General features: G+C 44.2%; 1 protein-coding gene across 2 annotated transcripts in view; it reads left to right on the forward strand.

The window, feature by feature from the left end:
- NEK11 (NIMA related kinase 11) overlaps positions 1 to 21,773 on the forward strand; it is a 505,456-nt gene that overhangs the window by 380,550 nt on the left and 103,133 nt on the right. For both annotated transcript variants that reach the window (XM_073630337.1, XM_073630339.1), the window contains exons 13-14: positions 11,450 to 11,589; positions 19,578 to 19,638. In XM_073630337.1, the coding sequence (XP_073486438.1) occupies positions 11,450 to 11,589; positions 19,578 to 19,638 (201 nt within the window). The remainder of the gene's footprint in view (positions 1 to 11,449; positions 11,590 to 19,577; positions 19,639 to 21,773) is intronic.

Genomic DNA, 21,773 nt, shown 5'->3' on the forward strand with positions numbered 1-21,773 from the left:
CATAAAAATAAATTACATCTTTGGAAGAAATAGCATGTAAGGTAACATTTGGGCAATGAATACATGTGAGCAAGCAAGGAATACAGAAAAACACAAATAATATGCATTAATGGAAAGAGGTTTAAAACGTTAGTGGCAGCAGAAATCGCATGGAGGGGAGCAGAATCCAAAGGACATATATACATGATAACCAGCATGGATAGTAGGTGTCAAACAAAAAACAATATAAGGAACAGGGTCACCAATGATATTTAAAATTAAAATGGTTTATAAGATTGTAATTCATTAATGCCAGGCCAATGTATGGCATTGAGACCTTCTATCCACTTGGTTTCATGTTGTAATATCCTTTTTATCCCAATCACCTCCCCTGGGATCCTGCCGTACCACTGCCAAAACTATAAAGGTGGCAAAATAAGTATCGAATCTATGATATAGATCTAAATGCCTGCTGACAGGGCTTAACATCCTACCATTAGTTGAAGAGTAAATGTGATCATTGATTCTTTGGCGTAGTTGGCGAATAGTCTTACCGACATAAAATACACTGCACGTGCAATTCATGAGGTATACCACCCCCTGAGTGCTGCAGTCAGCTTGAAAATGAGGATAGAAAATTTCCCCATTGGGTAATGTGAACCTAGAACCCACAGATACCCAAGGACAAAAGGTACAATGGCCACATTTAAAGATGCCCTGTCCCTGGATATTGAGTTCATGGGGAGGGGCATAGTGGCTTTTGATAAGTTTGTCACGTAGAGACACGGTTTGTTTGAAAACAATCTCAGGACGGTCAGAAATGTATGTATTCAAGGTTGGATCATCATGTAATATGTGCCAATGTTTGGCCAATACATCTCTTAATTGGTGTGGTTGGTACGAATATTGCGTAATAAATTTTACTGTAGGGATGAGTTCTGATTTGGCCTTTGTCTTGTAGAGTAATGTATTTCTAGGTTGCTGAAATGCCTTATTGAAAGCTTTACGTAAGAGCAATTTTGAATAGCCACACAGAAGAAGTCGCCTCCTTAAGAGATCTGCGTGGTATTTAAAGTCGCAATCACGGGTATAATTCTTTTTAAGTCTAATGTACTGGGCGTAGGGGATACTAAGGACAAGTGTTGTAGGGTGAGCACTCAAGGCGTGTAGGATGGTATTTCGAGCTGTCTCCTTACGATATAATGTGGTAGCCCTTATTGTGATCCTTAAAAATTAAAAGATCAAGAAATGAAATTTTGCGCGAGTCGCTTTTCACCGTAAATGTTAGATTGTAGGTATTGTTATTAAGGAGTTCAACAAAATCATCCAATGCCTGTTGTGTACTGGTCCAAATGATGAAAATATCATCAATATACCTAAGCCACACCAACGCCATAAGCCATAGTGTTCACTATGCTTCAGTTTGTGAATGAACAAGAAGCCGCTCAGCACAGAGCACTTCCCATTTATTCACTGGCCAGTGCAACTGAGGCTGCAGAGAAAGGGACTAGGGAATCTCTGTCTCAAAAGTGAGGCTTTAGAGGTCTGTTTATACCCCTGATATCTCGGCAAAGCCCCAACAGGGCAACTACAAAATAAAAAAATTTAAAATGTTATTAAATTTTTTTTTTAAATGTAAAATTCAAAAAAATAATTTGAAAAAATAATAAGGGCTCTTCAAAATGTGCTTTGCTCTCCAAAGAGCAGTCAGCATTTGGATCACTCTTCAGAGAGCAGTGACAGGCAGTGATGCCGCACTAGCATATCGCAACCGCATGCTTTGAACACGGTTATGGGGCGCTTGCAGAGCATTGCTGTTCACCTAAATGTTGCTGTATAGGGGCCTGTGCTTTCCAACAGCAGCCCTGCCAGGAGTTGCAGTTTACATCTGGAGGCACTGCAGTCCTTTTCATAGCTAGTGGTGATGGGCGGTACTGTGTATGTATGTCTTTTCTCTATGGGACCTAATAGAAAAGCCACTGCTCTGCCCACAAAACACTTTTGCCAAATAAAAAGAACTTACAAAATTTGTATTTTTGTTTCCCTGAAACAAGTATACACATTAGCCGTTCTGGTTTTATTCTGATCTAGCAAGAGGCATACTTTTTGCAGTTCAGTGATTCAGAAAAGCATTGAAGCCAGAAAAAGCATTGCAGAGGTCAGCAATAGCAACCTGAAAATTTATCTCAGTAACGGTGTCAACACTAATGCCGCGTACAGAGGATTGGACATTCCGACAACAAAATCCTGGATTTTTTCCAACGGATGTTGGCTCAAACTTGTCTTGCATACACACAAATGTTGTCGGAAATTCTGAACGTCAAGCACGCGGTGACGTACAACACGTACGACGAGCCGAGAAAAATCAAGTTCAATAGCCAGTGCGGCTCGTCTGCTTGATTCAGAGCATGCATGGAACTTTGTGCATCGGAATTATGTACACACGATCGGAATTTCCCACAACAAGTTTTGGTGTCAGAAAATTTGAGAATCAGCTCTCAAACATTTGTTGTCGAAATTCCGACAGATGTCCGATGGAGCATACACACGGTCGGATTTTCCGACAACAAGCTCACATCGAACATTTGTTTCGGAAATTCCGACCATGTGTACGCGGCATTAGGGGTGTATTTAACGAAAAAATAAGTTCACATACTGTACCTATTGGTCCAGCAAAACCACTGGTACATTCGCTCTTTGTGAATGGAGAATGTAATGTTCTCCATCAATTTTCTCTATATGTTAAATGTTACAGTATTAATACAAAATTGGTTTGGGGAAAATACTTAATTATGGCCACTAGATGGAGCTGAAGATCATAATTATTCCAACGATTCTAAGGCGCATCTAGTGGCCATATTTCGATATTCCACTGAAATAATAATAAGTGGGAGGTCTCAGAGCTTGCAAAACATGATGGCTGATCTGTGTTGTCATTTGTGAACCAATACTATTATTAAAGGATTTTGGGCTCTTAGATTTTTTGTTTAGCACTTCCATTGGACTTTGTACATGTGAATCTGCAAAGCTGGACCCCCTGTTTGAGGGACACCCCTTTTTGTCAAGAGTGGCTTTACCATAGCCACTATGCCTTGTTACATTCTGACTATTCAGATACACTATATGTCAAAAGTTTTGTGACACTTGCCTTTACACACACATGAACTTTAATGGCATCCCAGTCTTAGTCTGTAGGGTTCAATATTGAGTTGACCCACCCTTTGCAGCTATAACAGCTTCAGCTCTTCTGGGAAGGCTGTCCACGAGGTTTAGGAGTGTGTCTATAGGAATGTTTGACTATTCTTCCAGAAGTGCATTTGTGAAGTCAGGCACTGATGTTGGACGAGAAGGCCTGGCCCACAGTCTCCGCTCGAATTCATCCCAAAGGTATTCTGTCGGGTTGCGGTCAGGACTCTGTGCAGGCCAGTCAAGTTCCTCCACCCCAAACTCGCTCAATCATGCCTTTATAGACCTTGCTTTGTGCACTGGTCCAAATCATTTGGTATAGGGGGGATTATGGTGTGAGGTTGTTTTTCAGATGTTGGGCTTAGCCCCTTAGTTCCACTGAAGGGAACTCCTAAGGCGTCAGCATACTAAGACATTTTGGACAATTTCATGCTCCCAACTTTGTGGGAACAGTTTGGGGATAGCCCCTTCCTGTTCCAGCATGACTGCGCACCAGTGCACAAAGCAAGGTCCATAAAGACATGGATGAGGGAGTTTGGGGTGGAGGAACTTGACTGACTTGCACAGAGTCCTGACGTCAACCTGATAGAACACTTTTGGGATGAATCAGAGTGGAAACTGCGAGCCAGGCCTTCTCATTCACATCAGTGCCTGACCTCAGAAATGCGCTTCTGGAAGAATGGTCAAACATTCCCATAGACACACTCCTAAACCTTGTGGACAGCCTTCCCAGAAGAGTTGAAGGTATTATAACTGCAAAGGGTGGGCTAACTCAATATTTAGCCCTATGGACTAAGACTGGGGTACCATTAAAGATCATGTGCATAGAAAGGCAGGTGTCCCAATACTTTTGACAATATAGTGGACTTCTGATGGTTTGAACCATATCCAATTGCTCCTTAAAATGTGCTGACATCTCCCTTAAAATGCTGTGAAGCAGTCAGATTCCCATCAGTCAATAACTGATGCATAGTGTTTGCACTTGTGTTGCCCTCTAACATGTAATTGTTACGATTTATGCAATTATGCCATACTGCACAGCCAAGAAGGTGACACACTGACACCACTATTTCCAAAAATTGGATGGTTCGGGCAACTAGCATCTCAGGTTAGCTTGTGCCCTTAGAACCATCATTTTGGTCTGCTATGCTATGTTCACGTGGCTTGTACCACATAAACCTCTTTACACAAACTTTTTATCCTTAGTGTATATATTATTTTGGCAGCCATTGATTATTGGTATGATTATAAAATATCAATCAACAGTCAACATTAGGGATTAGCCGCAAACCCCTGGTTCGGTTTGCACCAGAACCTGCGAACGGACCGAAAGTTTGCGCAAACTTTGGAACCCCATTAAAGTCTATGGGACTCGAACGTTCCAAATCAAAAGTGCTAATTTTAAAGGCTAATATGCAAGTTATTGTCCTAAAAAGGGTTTGGGGACCCGGGTCCTGCCCCAGGGGACATGTATCATTCGGGAGTAGTGATTTTAATGATGCTTAAAGTGAAAAAAAAGTGAAATATTCCTTTAGATATCGTAACTGGGGGGTGTCTATAGTATGCCTGTAAAGTTGTGCGTGTTTCCCGTACAGTCCCTGCACAAAATTACATTTTTAAAGGAATAAAAGTCATTTAAAACTGCTTGCGGCTTTAATGTAATGTCGGGTCCCGGCAATATGGATGAAAATCAGTGAGACAAACGGCATGGTTACCCCCCAGTCCATTACCAGGTCCTTTGGGTCTTGTATGGATATTAAGGGGAACCCCGCCCCCAAATTAAAAAAAGGAAAGGCGTGGGGCCCCCAGGCCCTATATACTCTGAACAGCAGTATACAGGCGGTGCAAACAAGACAGGGACTGTAGGTTTGTTGTTAAGTAGAATCTGTTTGTAGTTTTGAACTGGTACATTTTTAAAGTGTAGCTCCAGCCAAAAAAATCTATTTTTAAGCTTTTTGGAAAACATAGGGAAGGGTTATCACCCCTGTAACATTTGTTTTGCTGTCTGTCCTCCTCTTCAGAAGATTTCACCTCACTCTCTGTCCCAATGACAAATGTTTTTTGAAAATTTGGGGGTTTTAGTGAAACAAGGATTGGTAATAAAGCATCAGTGAAGAGGAGACATATTTTTCCCATATTAACTCTTGCAGGAGAAAATTTCCCTTCCTAGGGGTAGATTTCATCTCACCTCCTGTTGTCTCCTTCCGTTTGCAAGTAGGAGTCGTTTGTAAGTTAGATGTTTTAAAGTAGGGGCCTGCCCTATATACTCTGCATATATACACTGCAGAAATTGGGGCCTTAGGTGTTGGTGTTGCCACAACACTGTAAGCCCTCACAGTTACTCTTGGTGAGCGCAGGAACGGGCCCTGCTGTGAAATATTAGATCTCGAATTGTAATTACATGCCATTGTTGAACAGTGGTAGAAAACTTGGGCCTTTGGTGGTAGTGGTGGTGGTGTTGCCACAACACTGTAAGCCCTCACAGTTATTCTTGGTGGGCGCAGGAATGGGCCCTGCTGTGAAATATTAGATCAAGAATTGTAATTACATGTCCCTGTTGAACAGGGGCAGAAAAATTGGGCCTTAGGCACTGGTGCCACAACACTGCAACCCCTCACAGATGCTAAAGTTGGAGCGCAGGATTGCATCAAAAATTGTAATTATACGCCCTTGTTAAACAGGGGCAGAAAAATTGGGCCTTGGCCACTGGTGGCGGTGCCCACAACCAAAAATGTTCTTACAAGCTATCAGCATGAAAATTGAGGAGGAAGAGGATTGTGACTCAGCATAACAGGATAGTCACTCAGCATCAGCATAGGCAGTCTTGAAGGGATCTCACATTAAAAAAAAATCAATTGGTTACATCAGCATCAGATGCTTGGTAGTTGGTGATCCAAGACTGATTCATTTTTATGAAGGTCAGCCGATCGACCGATTCAGTGGACAGGCGCACCCTGTGATCAGTTACAAAGCCTCCAGCAGCACTGAATGTGCGTTCCAAAAGAACGCTGGATGCAGGACAGGCTAGTAGCTCAATTGCATACTGTGCAAGCTCTGCCCAGTGATCCATCCTCAAGACCCAGTAACCCAGAGGATTTTCAGTGGGAAAGGTGTCCAAGTCTGATCTTGCCCTGAGGTAATCCTGCACCATGTGAATCAGACGCTGGCGATGGTTGCTGGAACTGATCAGACCTTGGGGCTGCAGACTAAAAAATTGTCTGAACGCATCGGTCAGATGGCCACCTTCTCCACCGCTCCTTCTGTGACTGACCGAAGCCCCAGCAACACGTTGTCCAGGAGGACCAGGAAATTGTAACCTCCCAGTCTCTGGAAACGCGTTGCACAAACCTTTCTGCAAGGCCTCCTGAAGATGTTTCATCCTCTGCTCCCTCTGCGACATCAAGATAAGGCTTTGCAGGATCAGGGAGGCCATGCAGCGTAGGTTTGCTGGGGCATTCGTTCCAGAGTCCTCTGGATCACTAAGGACGACATGATCCGCAGCCACCTCCTCCCAGCCACGTACAAGTCCATGGGTTTCTTTGGATTGTAAATGATCCCTTGAAGACTGCTGCTGATGCTGAGTGCCAGGCTCCACCTCCATGCTGACACAATCCTCCTCCTCCTCCTTGTCCTCTTCCTGTGTGATCAGTGGGCACACAGGAACACTGTCTGGATAAAGGGGACCTTGAGAGGTAAGGAAGTCCTCCTCTTCCTCCCTCTGTTCTGCCTCAAGTGCCCTGTCCATTATTCCATGCAGCGTGTGTTCCAACAGGTGGACAAGAGGGACAGTGTCACTGATGCATGCACTGTCACTGCTCACCATCCTCATGGCCTCCTCAAATGGTGACAGGACAGTGCATGCATCCCTGATCATAGCCCACTGGCGTGGGGAAAAAAAACCAAGGTCCCCTGACCCTGTCCTGGTGCCATAGTTGCATAGCTCATTGATGGCCCTCTGCTGCGTGTACAGCCGCTGCAGCATGGCCAACATTGAGTTCCACCTGGTGGGCATGTCACAGATTAGGTGGTTCTTGGACAGGTTAAATTCCTTTTGGAGGTCAGCCAGCCGAGCACTGGCATTATAAGTTAAGGACGTGAGCCAAACAGGGCACATGGGTCAGTTGTCCCTGTCGGAGGGCGGAGAGGAGGTTGGTGCCATTGTCGCAAACCACCATACCTGCCTTAAGCTGGCGTGGCGTCAACCAGCTCTGAACCTGCCCCTGCAGAGCTGACAGAATCTCTGCCCCAGTGTGGCTCCTGTCCCCCAAGCACACCAGCTCAAGCACCGCATGGCATCTTTTTGCCTGCATGCTTGCGTAGCCCCTTGAGCGCCTACGGAGCACCGCTGGTTCCGAGGACGAATCAGCACAGGAAGAGGCCATGGAGGAAGAAGAAGAGGAGGAGGTGGAGGAGAGAGGTGTGTCAGAATCACCACTAGTAGAATTTTGGAAGCGTGGTGGCGGAACAACCTCCAACACTACTGCACCCTATTCTGCATCCTTACCAGCTGCCAGAAGAGTCACCCAGTGCGCGGTGAAAGATAGGTAATGTCCCTGTCCATGCCTGCTGGACCATGAGTCAGAAGTAATATTCACCTTACCGCTGACCGCCCTGTCCAGCGAGGCCAAGACATTGCCTTCCACATGCCAGTAGAGAGCCGGAATCACCTTCCATGAGAAAAAGTGGCGTTTGGGAACCTGCCACTGAGGAACCGCACATTCCACAAACTCACGGAAGGGGGCAGAGTCTACCAACTGAAAAGGCAGCAGGTGAAGTGCTAGCAATTTAGCCAAGCTAGCATTCAACCGCTGGGCATGTGGATGGCTGGGAGCGAACTTCTTGCTGCGGTGCAGCAGCTGAGGCAGGGAAATTTGCTTGGTACAATCTGACGTTGGTGTACCGATAGCAGATTGCCCGCAAGTACTTGGCTGCGACACACCTAATTCTATACCTTCATTCCTCTCAGTGCAGGTTTCAGAGAGGACTGAAGGTATAGTGGCGTTGGAGATCCCAGCTGATGAGGAGCAAGGAGAGGTCTGCTTTGTTCTTTGGTGTGGGTCTTTTAGGTACGCTTGCCAACGAACTGCATGGCAGGTCAACATAAGTCTGGTCAAGCATGTGGTGCCCAAACGGGTGATGTTTTGGCCACGCGAGATACGCTTGAGACATATGTTGCAAATAGCTGTGGGATCTGATGCACTCGTCTCAAAAAAGGCCCACACCAAAGAACTTTTGGAATAACGCGCAGAGACAGCAGCGCCCTGCACATGCAGAGCTCTGCGGTGTGATTCAGTCAGTGTGCTGCCCTTAAGCTGGCCCCTGGAGGGCATCCTGCCTCTGAGATGTGCCTCCTCCTCTCTCCTATCAGGCACCCACGTGGAGTCAGTGACCTCATCATCCCCTCCCTTGTCATCACTGGAGCAAACCTGGCAGTATGCTGCAGCTGGGGGAACATGACTGCCAGATTGCTGTCCTTCTTGGGCACCCCCTCTCTCTGGGCTCACGTTACTGCCTTCCTCTAACTGGGTACCATCATTGGAGCCTTCAAAACGTTGGGCATCCTCCTGGAGCATGTACCCAACACTGTGGTCAAACAGTTTGGGGGACTCCTCAAGAGGACATGGTGGGGCTAGGGAAGGAGTGACTGATGCCATTGAGCCGAGGGAAGAGGCCGCATTGGCAGCTGCTTTGCCAAAGTATTCTGAGCCTGGGTGAGAGAGGATGAGGAGGATGAGGGTAGCTTGGTCATCTACTCTACCAAGTCTTCCGCAAGTTGCGGCTCAACACGGCCAGCTGCCGAAAAAATGGACAAGCGTGTCCCATGGCCACGTGCTGATGAGGATGCACCGTCTCCACGACTAGCACTGTTGCCTCTAGACAGAACCTGCTTGGCCTCTTTTATAGGCTTGTGACTGTCTGCCTCTCCTTGCTGGCCTTCCAGACATACTGATGGCCTGCAGTGAGATGTAGCTGCACAAAGCTGGGATGTATATATATATATACTGATATTGCAGCTAGCAGAATCAACTGCCTGCCTGTAGTATTATTAGTATGAGAACACCACCAATTTTCTTCAGGTAGCTTTAGGTGCACACTGTGCAGAGGACACAGTACACTAACTGTAAATACTGTAGCTGCCTGCCTGTGGTACTAATAGGATCAGAAGAACACCACCATTTTTCTTCAGGTAGCTTTAGGTGCACAGTGTGCAGAGGAAACAGTACACTAACTAAATACTGTAGCTGCCTGCCTGTGGTATTAATAGGATCAGAACAACAGCAATTGTCTTCAGGTAGCTTTAGGTGCACACTGTGCAGAGGAGGCAGTACACTAACTGTAAATACTGCAGCTGCCTGCCTGTGGTACTAATAGGATCAGAAGAACACCACCAATTTTATTCAGGTAGCTTTAGGTGCACACTGTGCAGAGGACACAGTACACTAACTGTAAATTCTGCAGCTGCCTGCGGTACTAATAGGATCAGAAGTACACCACCAATTTTCTTTAGGTAGCTTTAGGTGCACACTGTGCAGAGGCCTCACTACACTAACTGTAAATACTGCAGCTACCTGCGGTACTAATAGGATCAGAAGAACACCAGCAATTTTCTTCAGGTAGCTTTAGGTGCACACTGTGCAGAGGACACAGTACATTAACTGTAAATACTGTAGCTGCCTGCCTGTGGTATTAATAGGATCAGAACACCACCAATTTTCTTCAGGTAGCTTTAGGTGCACACTGTGCAGAGGAAGCACTACACTAACTGTAAATACTGCAGCTGCCTGCGGTACTAATAGGATCAGAAGAACACCACCAATTTTCTTCAGGTAGCTTTAGGTGCACAATGTGCAGAGAACGCACTACACTAACTGTAAATACTGCAGCTGCCTGCGGTACTAATAGGATCAGAAGAACACCACCAATTTTCTTCAAGTAGCTTTAGGTGCACACTGTGCAGAGGATGCACTACACTAACTGTAAATACTGCAGCTGCCTGCGGTACTAATAGGATCAGAAGAACACCACCAATTTTCTTCTGGTAGCTTTAGGTGCACACTGTGCAGAGGACGCACTACACTAACTGTAAATACTGCAGCTGCCTGCGGTACTAATAGGATCAGAAGAACACCACCAATTTTCTTCAGGTAGATTTAGGTGCACACTGTGCAAAAGACGCACTACACTAACTGTAAATATTGCAGCTGCCTGCAGTATTAGTACTAATAGGATCAGAAGAACACCAATTTTCTTCAGGTAGCTTTAGGTGCACACTGTGCAGAGGACACACTACACTAACTGTAAATGCTGCAGCTGCCTGCGGTACTAATAGGATCAGAACACCACCAATTTTCTTTAGGTAGCTTTAGGTGCACACTGTGTAGAGGATGCACTACACTAACTAAATACTGCAGCTGCCTGCGGTACTAATAGGATCAGAAGAACACCACCAATTTTCTTCAGGTAGCTTTAGGTGCACACTGTGCAGAGGACGCACTACACTAACTGTAAATACTGTAGCTAATAGGACTAAAAGGATCAGAAGAACACCAGCAATTTTCTTCAGGTAGCTGTAAATACTGTAAAAACACCTGCCTGTCAGTAGGAAGAGAATAAGAGGAACGGATATAGCTAAACTGAATACAGTGTGTGTGCATATATATATATATATATATATATATATATATATATATATATATATATATATATATACACACACAACACCTAGGATGCATATATATACACAATACACTGTAAGTGCAGCTGCCTACTCTATTTAACTTAAATCAAATGACACTGCCTTTCTGTCTATCTCTCCACCGCTGCCGCAACACACTACACAAGGCTGCATCGCAGGCGGCCTTATATAGTGTGGCGCGTGTACTAAATCCCCTGAGCCATAATTGGCCAAAACCACCAATTATGGCACTGTGATTGGCCAAGCATGTGGGTCATAGTGCATGCTTGGCCAATCATCAGCCAACAATTATGGTCCGTGACGCGCCACTCGAATTTGTCACGAACGGCCCATAACTTTCGAAATTCGACGAACGGTCGAACATGGGTTCGACTCAAACTCGAAGATCATCCCTAGTCAACATAATTCAGTTAACAAAACATATTCAACACCCAGCAACTGACATCCTATATCTTCAGTCTTATTAACTGATCTTTTCAGCATCTTATTACTTTATAGCTATTAATCAAAATAAACTGTGTATGTTTTTGCAACTTTTTGTTGGAATAGATTTTTTTAATCAGTAGCTGTATTTGTTATACTTTAAAGATATTCCAGAAGATCCACTTATAGCAGACAAATATTATGAAGATGGCTTTGAATCTTGTTCTGAAGAAAGTAATACAGAATCGACAGAGGAAGAAGATGATGCACAAGAGACACAGATAACACAAACAACATATCAACAGGTGTGACAGCAATATTATTATTATTATTATTATTATTATACGCGATTTATATAGCGCCAACAGTTTACGCAGCGCTTTACAGTGTATAGGGGGACAACACAATTACAGTACAGTTCAATACAAAAGGTACAGGAGGGCCGTGTTCGTAGAGCTTACATTCAAAGGGAGGGGGTGGTGGTACAAAAGGTAATAGCTGCAGAGAATGATTTGATGGGGGTGGCTCAGGGACAGTTGTTATGTGGGTGTGGGATAGGCTTCACTGAATAAATTAGTTTTCAGGGATCTCCTAAAGGTGGACAGGGTAGGGGCTGATCGAACATACTGGGGCAGGGAGTTCCAGAGGATGAGAGAGGCTCTAGAGAAGTCCTGAAGGTGAGCATGGGAGGAGGTAACAAGGGAGCTAGAGAGCAGGAGGTCCTAGGAGGAGCAGAGGGGACAATTTGGGTGATATCTGCAGATGAGGTTGGTGATGTAGCTGGGGGCGATGTTGTGAATGGCCTTGTATGTTGTGGTTAGCATTTTGAATTTTACACGGTGGGGTAGGGGAAGCCAGTGAAGAGATTGGCAGAAAGGGGCAGCAGTCACGGATCGATTAGTGAGGTGTATTAGTCTAGCAGCAGCATTCATAATAGACTGAAGGGGGGATAGCCTGCTTAAGGGTAGGCCTTTAAGGAGAGAGTTGCAGTAGTCAAGGCGGGAAATAATCAAGGAGTGAATAGGTTGCTTTGTGGTGTCATTAGTCAGGAAGGGTCAAATTCTGGAGATGTTGCAGAGGTTAAGGCGGCAGGATTTATCCAGTGATTGGATATGGGGGCTGAAGGAGAGGTCAGAGTCAAGGATTACATCCAGGACCCTGGCATGTGTGGAGGGACCAATGGTTGTGTTGTTGATATTAATGGTGAAGTCACAGGGGGGGACCGTGAAGGAGGAAATATAACAAGCTCAGTTTTAGAAAGATTAAGTTTGAGGAGGTGGTGTGACATCCATACCTATATGTCATGCATTAAGTTTGAGATCCGTGAGGAGATCGAGGGTATGAGTTCAGGAGTGGAGAGATAGATCTGTGTGTCATCGGCATAGAGGTGGTATTGGAAGCCATGGGAGGTTATCAACTGGCCCAGGGAAGAGGTATAGAATGAGAATAGGAGAGGACCAAGGACGGAGCCTTGGGGTACCCCAACAGAAAGAGGAAGGGGAGTGGAGGAGATGGAGTTGTAAGTGACACTGAAAGTGCGCTCAGATAGGTAGGAGGAGAACCAGGATAATGCAGAATCACGGAGGCCAAGGGAGTGTAATTTGCTGAGGAGGAGCAGGTGGTCAACTGTGTTAAAGGCAGCATGGAGGTCTAAAAGTATAAGTATGGAGTAGTGGCCATTGGTTTTAGCAGTTATTAGGTCATTGGTGAGTTTTAGTAGGGCAGTTTCAGTAGAATGTTGTGGGCGGAAACCAGACTGTAGGGGGTCAAGAAGGTTGTTGTCCGTGAGGTAGCGACTCATTTGGTCATGAACAAAGCGTTTGATGAGCTTGGAGGCCAGCGGGAGCAGGGAGATGGGTCTTAAGTTATTCAAACAGGTGGGGTCTAGTGGGGATTTTTTTAGTATGGGGGTAACCAGTGCATGTTTGAGCGGGGAAGGAAAGGTGCTGGAGGAGAGGGAGAGGTTGAAGATGTGGGTTAGGGAGTTGAGGATAGAGTGGGAAGGTGGTCGCAGTAATTGAAAGAGGACAGGGTCCAGGGGACAGGTAGTGAGGTGGGCCATGGAGAGGAGTTTATCAACTTCATCTGTGGTAACTGGGCAAAAGGAGGAGAGTATTGAGTGTGGTGTTGGACCTGATATGTTGGGTAGGGGAGGAATTTGAATGCTGGATATCTCCTTGCGAATTGTGTCGATTTTGCTATTGAAGTGGTTGGAAATCTGTTGAGCGGTAAGCAAGTTGGTGGGTGGGGGCAGTGGGGGGTGAAGTAAGGAATTAAGGGTAGAAAAGAGTTGACAAGGTTTGGATGAGAGGGTTTTGATGAGAGTGTTGTGAGGTTTGTTTAGCAGTGTGGAGGCAGGAGTTGTATTTGAGAAGGGCAGATTTGTAGAGGGTAAAGTCTTGCAGGGATTAAGATTTACGCCATGCTCGCTCAAGAGCACGGCTGTGTCTCTTGAGACTTCTGGTGTCGTCTGTTTCCCAGGGTTGTGGCAGATGGGGCCTGGTTATGCGTGTAGAAAGAGGAGCAAGTACGTTTATGGAGGATGACAAGGTGGTGTTGTAGATGGAAGTGGTTAGGTCTGGGCAGGACAGGGGTGCGATTTTGTCATAAAGGCCATCAGTAGCAGAGTGAAGAAGGGAAGGGTTGAGGTTGCGAAGGTTCCTGTGGGTAGTGGTTTGTGGGTTGGCAGCATGGGATGTAGTAGACAAGGAGAGTGTGAAACGGATAAGGTTGTGATCAGAGAGAGGAAAGGGTGTGTTAGAGAGATTGCAGGGAGTGCAGCAATGGGAGAATACAAGAGTGTTGCCATCGGAGTGAGTGGTGGTTTGTGTCCATTGTGTTAAGTTAAAAGAGGTTAGGTTGAGTAGTTTAGAAGTGGTAGCATTATTAACATTGATTGGAATGTTAAAGTCACCTAGGATGAGGCAGGCGCTTCGTACGAGAGAAAATAGGTTAGCCATGCAGAGAAGTCATCCAGAAAGCGTGTCACTGGTCCAGGAGGCCGATAAATGACTGCGACCCTCAGACAAGCTGGAGAGAAAAGACGAATGCAGTGCATTTCGAAAGAGCAGGGGGAAAGAGAGGGAGGTATGGGAAGTACCTGGAAGGTGCATTGTCTGGAGAGGAGAAGTCTGACACGACCTCCTTTTCGTCCACTGGGTCTGGTGGAGTAAGTCCAGAGAAGGCCACTGTGGGACAGGGCAACTGGAGAGGTAGTGTCGAATTCCTGGAGCCAGGTTTTGGTTATAGCAAATAGATCAAGGGATTTGGAGAGGAAAAGGTCATTGACAGAAACTAGTTTGTTGAAGACTGAGCGGGCATTCCAGAGGGCACATGAAAGAGGGGGGCTGACTTGTGGGATCAGGGGAATTGGGATGAGAAGGTTGAAGTTACAACTACTTTTGGAGGAGGTAGATGACCAATCTTGGCGTTGGGAATTGGGTGTGGGAGGGCCGGGGTTTGGTGCGATGTCCCCAGACATTAGGAGTAGTAGGAGGGTGAGGGTGGTAAGGCGGGAGTGAGATTTATAGGAGGGCAGATGCTGTGGTGGAATGGACGTGGTGATACTGGGTGGGCTTAGAATGAGTAGGAGGTGGTTAGTGGAGTAATATTGAGTGGGCAGAAGAGAGGGAGATATGTAAAGGTTTGGGGCTGGAGAGGGGGGATAAAGAAATGAGAGTTTGAGGAGAGAGGACGTTTTAACAAAGATTAGTGTGAGCATGTTGGAGGGTGGGGACAGGCTAATAGAGGGAAGGCTGAGGAAAGTTAGAGAATGAAGAGGAACTTCCTGCAAAATAGCCGTGGAACAATAATGTCTGTACTTACTTTTGTGTAGTAGTGCCTTAATCAAAGTGCCCACGTACAAGTGCCGAACACTTGTTGCCAGCGTGACACTTTGTGCAAGGAGTGACCAGCCTAAACCCTCTGCCAGCCGTCCCAAGAAATTAACTACATTTATAGTGGGAAGGTGTGGGGGGTAAGATTCAATATGATTCAATTAGAAGCTAATAAAACCAGGCTTGTGGAGGGTGGGGTTTTCCAGCTGGCCTGGACAGATTGCAGTGCAAGAGGGGGCAACAGAATAAGGTTAGATGTTTGATCTTGCTCAGGGCAGCATAATACAAAATAAGTGACACTTTCAAAAACAAACAAGTATAGACAGTAGTTTCAAATTCTTAGTAAGGCAGAATTAAAGTTCAGTTAGGCAATGTAGTCCAGTGTTTAAGAGAAGAGTGGGGTCTTTGCAGTTACCAGAGAGTATGAAGAGTCAAGTGGGAAATCACAGACAGGTAGAGCGACTTTTGTGTTGCAGGGAAGATCAGTGCAGTTACCAGAGGGTATGAAGAGTCAGGTGGGAAATCGCAGACAGGTAGAGCGACTTTTGTGTTGCAGGGAAGATCAGTTCAGTTACCTGAAAGAGTAGAGCAGAGAAGGCATGGTGAGGAGATGGTGAAGATGGCAGGTAGTCTTGTTAGAAGAAGTGCCCGTGTACAAGTGCAATATGACATCTACAGTTCACAAGTTGCTCAGAGCACCAGGTGGTTAGGTCAGATTTGGCTGTGCATACATAGACAACTGAGACATACGTGTAGATAATGCTTGGTGGCAGCAGAAATGGCTGCGTGGTAACTTTTTGCTCAGAAAGATGCAGTAATTTCTAGTCTGTACAGTGGCGGCTGGTGTTTTTTCTTTTTTTTTGGGGGGGGGGGGGCGACGGCAAACATACAACCCTCCCCCCAAGCATCACATAACTACCCCCCCTTCCCCGAGCGGCACACACACAACTACCCCTCCCGAGCGGCACACAACTACCTGCCCCCCCCCCAAGCGGCACGTCTGGCACTTGCCCCATCGTGGCGGGTCACAGGCAGCATGCAGCGGCTTGGTTGGACTCCGAGCCCTGGCCTCCATAGCGGCGCGTGGCAGGCAGCGTATAGTGGCTCCAAGTCCTGTCCTCCATGGCAGCTTCCAGCTCCTCCCCTCCTCCTCCTAGGCGTCCAATAGGATCGCCTGTCCTTTTATTCAAACGGGTGACCGGTGTCAAAGCCCGCTTCCTGATTGGCCGGGAGGACGATCAGTGTTACAACAGCGAATATTCATTCACTGTTGTAACACACCTGGGAGGGATTGAAGCGCACTCTCTGCAACCCGAGCCCACCCTATATTGAAGCCTATTAGTGCCATAAGCTCTAATAGGTGCTTCAAAAAAATGACCCCTCCACATTGGAATCCATGGTCCGTTGTCCTGAAAGGGGCCAGACACATGGATAGGGGAGATGACGGATGACGGGGGGGGTGCCTGTGCGCCCTTAATGGACGGGCCGCCCCTGAGTCTGTATCCCCTATCTTGCCAAGTTGATATACAATAGAGGCAAGTCTCATATTGATTGATAGCAAGAGCTATTTTAGACGTAAAGCTGAACGCAAGATGAGCATGAAAGACGCACATTAATGCAATACATCCATTTACCACTTGAGTGCTAGCCTGTATATACCCCTTCATTACCAGGCCATTTTTCAGTTTGAATGACAAATACTGAGACATACCACACTGTACTCAAATTACTTTTATATCGTTTTTTTGAGAGAGATGGTATTTGATAACCACTGTTTTTTTTTTTTTTAACAATTAAACAAAATGATGTATCTTGGGTTTATGTCGATGGCTAATGCAATACGACTTCAGATGCATTTAGTATGAATTGCTTTATGTGTCACATATGGCAACATCATAACATTAAAATAAAATCAAACAAAACACTGGAAATACAGAGAATGTCTCCTCCAAATTGAGTAGATCTGCACCTTTCTGCATATAGTATCAGTTGATAAAAGTATTATTTCATGGTCATTACTTATTTTCAGGTGCAGAAAACAAATGCAATGGTAAAATGGTTACGAAGCATAATGAAACATTAGGAAACTATCTAGGAATAACTACTCCTTCCTACATGCTTCCTCAGTTCCTTGTGTTGATTATCTGGTACATGTCTGCTAAGTGATGCATTGTCATTAACATCACAGCAGGATATTGATAAGCTGTCAGCTTGGAGCTTGAGAGTGAGTTAGAGACAGTCATTTATACAACACATTTCACTAAATAATGCATAAATAGCCATTTTCTGTTTTATTTAACTTTGTTAATGTTTCATTGTTGTTATTCTATTTGTGTATTGTGTATTTTATTTATTTATTTAGAAAGTACAGTTAGTCAAATCTCAATAAGGTTTCCTGTCTGAAAGCCTTATAAGTTAAAAGGCTCAATGCACATGTGTTATTTAGGATAATGATGTTTTTTATAAAGCCATGTGACCTTTTAACGGCGGCCCTGCCATAAAGCAATGTAGAGAGGTCTATACCTTCCCCAGATACCTTTCCAATTCTGTTTAGAAAAATCGATTTTGACCAATGATACCTATTTTGCAAGCAATGCTGTATGTAAAATATGTAAGTGCAACTATGTGTCCAAAGAGAGGAGAAAAGCCATATGGGGGCCAAAGGGGAGCTTCACCCTACTACACGGCATGTAGTAATGGTGTAATTGGTTACATTTACTTTTTTTACTATTTTTCCATTTAGCCAGATAATTTTCTCCTGTATGTAATACCTTTAGTAGAATATGATTTTGAAACAATAATCTGAATTGTTTCAACCACGTAATAGCTCATAACTTTGGAATACTATGCGACATTATGATTTTGTAAAAATGGACATATGAAAATGGAGAAATGTATGCTAAGGCATTGTAGGGAATTGCCTTTAATTATAGAAGGACCTCCCCGCCACCACCTCATTCTGCTTTCAAGCTATTTGCATATGAGACTGCAGGGGGCAGGAAAAAATCCTGTTTGAGAAACCTGCACTTGAGTAATGGCCTCTTAAATCAAAAAGTAACTTCCAATTAGGGTAAGCGCCTGAATTGAGGAGCATATATCAGAAAATGCATCAGGCTAATGGTTAGATGAATCTTAGAATGCAGAAGGGCGTCAACTGTAGCAAACATGCACCTGTCAATAAACTATGAATGACCTCAGACGTGTCTCAAACCTATTGCAAATGCAAGAAGAATACTTGGAAACAAGTAGCATTTGTCCATTTACATAAGCCCAAAGCCAGTTGATTACAATATTGGGGGCTCAGCATGGCAGGATATATAGTTTAGGTAGAAACTTAGGGGTTGATTTACTATAGGCAAATGGAGTGTTCACTTTGCATGGGAAGTTGCATTTTGCAAGGGAGTTTGCCCCAGAGCCTAGTGAATAAAGTGAAACTTTGATTTCCATCATCCAATCATGTGCAAACCCTTCCCTTTTATGTTATTGGATATTCTTTGCAAAGTGAAACATCACCAAATTTGCTAAGCTCTGGCACAAGTTCAAAGTGTAGCTTTCCTTACAAAGCGAACAGCCTTTAGTAAATCAACCACTAAGTGGCAGACCATCTTGTAGAAGAAACAGGCCATATAAAGTATGCTTACCGGTTCACGCCTCCTTCCTGAGAAACATTGGACTCTCAGTAAAGGAATGTGACAGGGAACAAAAAAATAACGAGTTGTAGGCAATGTTGGAAACTTGGCAGGTGAAACAAGAAAATGGGGTACAGAAGTGTATGAAACAAATCTCCATGGTGTTGAAACATTGCAGAGTATGTCCTCTCAGAGAGGTCATGTCTAATCCATATACACCATAGAATCACCATCAGTACAACGAAAAGTAGAAATGATCTAGTGTATTTTTATTTAAAAAGATGCAAATCCTCCATGCAAAGAACGTTTGTCTTCTTAAAGGGTATTTAAACCCTAACAAAGAACTGTGTTCTATATTGGTCTGTTAAATAAAGCATTGAGAGTATCTTTCTAGATTTGTTTGATACATGCGAACACCTGTTGATCTTGCCAGAATTCTTTTTCGCTGATAACTTTCTAAGCTGGATTTTTGTCAGGCACACTGTTCTCAGTTACCCACTCCCCCCCCCCCTTTTCCCATCTTCCCATCTATGTTATTAAGAAGAGAAGAGGGTTAGGTTTCTGTTGTCCTCTCCTGTTCTTGATGCATTAGGGTTAGTAAGCGTTGTCACTCTACAACAGGATGTGTGTTACTGGCAGAATCACCAGGTGAAAATATAGGGAAAAAACCTTAGATATAGAATAGAAAACTGTTCCAGGTACCACATCTTAGGACTTTTACACTGCAGCGTATATAATTTGGGGTTTAGGTACACTTTAAGTATTATCCTTGTACTACGATACATTGCTAATGATTAATCAGTGTGGTTGTTTTCTTGTAATCAACAGGACACCGATTTCAAAGCTATGATGCTTAAACTGGAAAGTGTGCTGGCTTCCAGCTATACAGGTAAGTTGCTCCATAAGTCTGATAAATGGAAACCTTTTTTGTCAACATATTGAAACACATACTGTAGCTGGCTATTTTCCTATCAAAGTGTGATACATAGGATTCTGGTCTGGATGATCGTTCTGCTACTTTCTACTGTACTGACCTGTTGTTGACCTTCAACCTGGTGCCATACCCCCTTGTGGCCGGGTTTACCCTTTGTCGGTCTTGGAGGCTAAGGCCGTGGAGGAGTATGTTGCAGATGCGCTTTCTCGAGGTTTTATCCGCAAATCCTCGTCTCCTGCTGGTGCTAGTTTCTTCTTTGTGAAGAAGAAGAGTGGTGAACTGAGACCTTGTATTGAATATAGGGGTCACAATCGGTTCACGATTAAGAATGCCTATCCAATTCCATTGATTATGGAGTTATTTGAACACCTCATGGGAGCAATGGTTTTCACAAAGCTTTTTGGTAATATTTTTTCCAGATTGAATGAACTGGATCACCACATGGATCAGTTTTCCATGGTGTTACAAATGCTCCTGAGTCACATGACTCACCTGGAATCTCCAAATGTGGCCGCAGGTTGTACTGCTTCCTAGGAAAGTTTTTCTGTTTCCTAGGTGTTAAGAGTCCCAGTTTCTTATCTTAAACTTTTATTACGTGACAGGAAGTTAGTTCTGTTTTAACACTGTCTCCCTCCCCAAGCAGAATTGTTCTAAAAGTATAATTTTTTTCTATTTTAAAATATTTGGTCCTGCCCACCCCCATCATTCTGACCTAGGCCAGAATGACCTGTACCTGGTCTTGTAGCCTCCAGGGATACTTCCATAACATCTCCCAAGAGGCTGCAGAATCCGCACACAGAGCAGTCGGACGAGCAGACTGGGGGCAGGTCCAGCATGTCGTCAGAGCTGACTGCCTGCACCCAGAAGAGGCAGCTGAAGAAGACGAAGTTGGTGGCACAAGACACCCTGTATGGCACCCAAACAATGGATCACAGTGCAACAAGGCTGGTTTTTATTTTGTGCATGAGTATGTGTTTTGAAGAGAACATAGTACCACAGATAAGAGGGAAAAAAACATGGGTTGGGGTGTGTTGAGTTGAATGCTGCTTTAAAGGGTGCCATTGATGCTCAAGTTACAGCATAATAGCTAAGTAAATATGTTTTTTTCTGTACCTGGAGTTCAACTTTAAATCATCATTCAGAAAAACAAAACAAAAATTTCCTTGTCAAAAGAAGTTTATTGAGTATACAATGTTATAAAGATACATAAAGTAAGTTTACAAGGATATATAAAGTAAGCTCATTATTTTACAGTAGGGTTTATATAGGTAAATATCATGAAATTTCAAATATTAAAGATTGGGTTCACGTAAACCTAAATTAAAGATATATATCATTTCCTTAGTTACTTTTGTAGGTATTTAAATGATTTATACCTACTATACATATTGTTTACAAGTAGAGTGTATATAGGTCAAATAAATTCTGATAATGAGCTTTAATCGTAAGGTGGAGAAAAGGAAAGAGAAAGAAGAAAAAGGGTTGAAAGGTAGAGGTATGGTCCACAAGGTTGTCCTGCTCGTCAGTTTATTATTCTTTTTAGTTCTCTTTGAAGCCTTAGAATGGGTGTCTCTGTAAGTCATTTAATCTGTTACCATGGCAACAGGACAGAGTCATTGAAGTTTGACAGGAACTGTTGTTTTATCCAAGGATGCCAAAGTTTTTCAAATTTTGGAATTTGATTTTGATCGATGGCTACCATCTTAGCATGGGACATTGTATTATTCATTCTGTGAATTGTTTCTGCTAGTACCAATGTAGGAGATTTCCATGCCTTGGCCACTGTTTGTTTTGCAGCCGTTATTAGTTGGATCATAAGTTTGAATTGAGAGAGTGTTAACCATTCCGGTTTTAGATTAAGTAAAGTTATTTTAGATGCAATCACGAAGACTTCCTTCCAGAAGGTTTGGATTACTGGGCACGTCCACCAAATGTGTAAATATGTGCCTATTTCTGGGCATCCTCGAAAACAAAGAGCTGAGGTATTAGGTGAATATTTTGCCACTCTAGTGGGTACAAGGTACCAGCGAGTTAGGACTTTATAATTTGTCTCCAGTGCTAAGATGTTGGGTGAAGATGACTTAGATGTG

This window comes from Aquarana catesbeiana, linkage group LG05 (assembly GCF_042186555.1).
Source record: "Aquarana catesbeiana isolate 2022-GZ linkage group LG05, ASM4218655v1, whole genome shotgun sequence".
Taxonomy (NCBI): domain Eukaryota; kingdom Metazoa; phylum Chordata; class Amphibia; order Anura; family Ranidae; genus Aquarana; species Aquarana catesbeiana.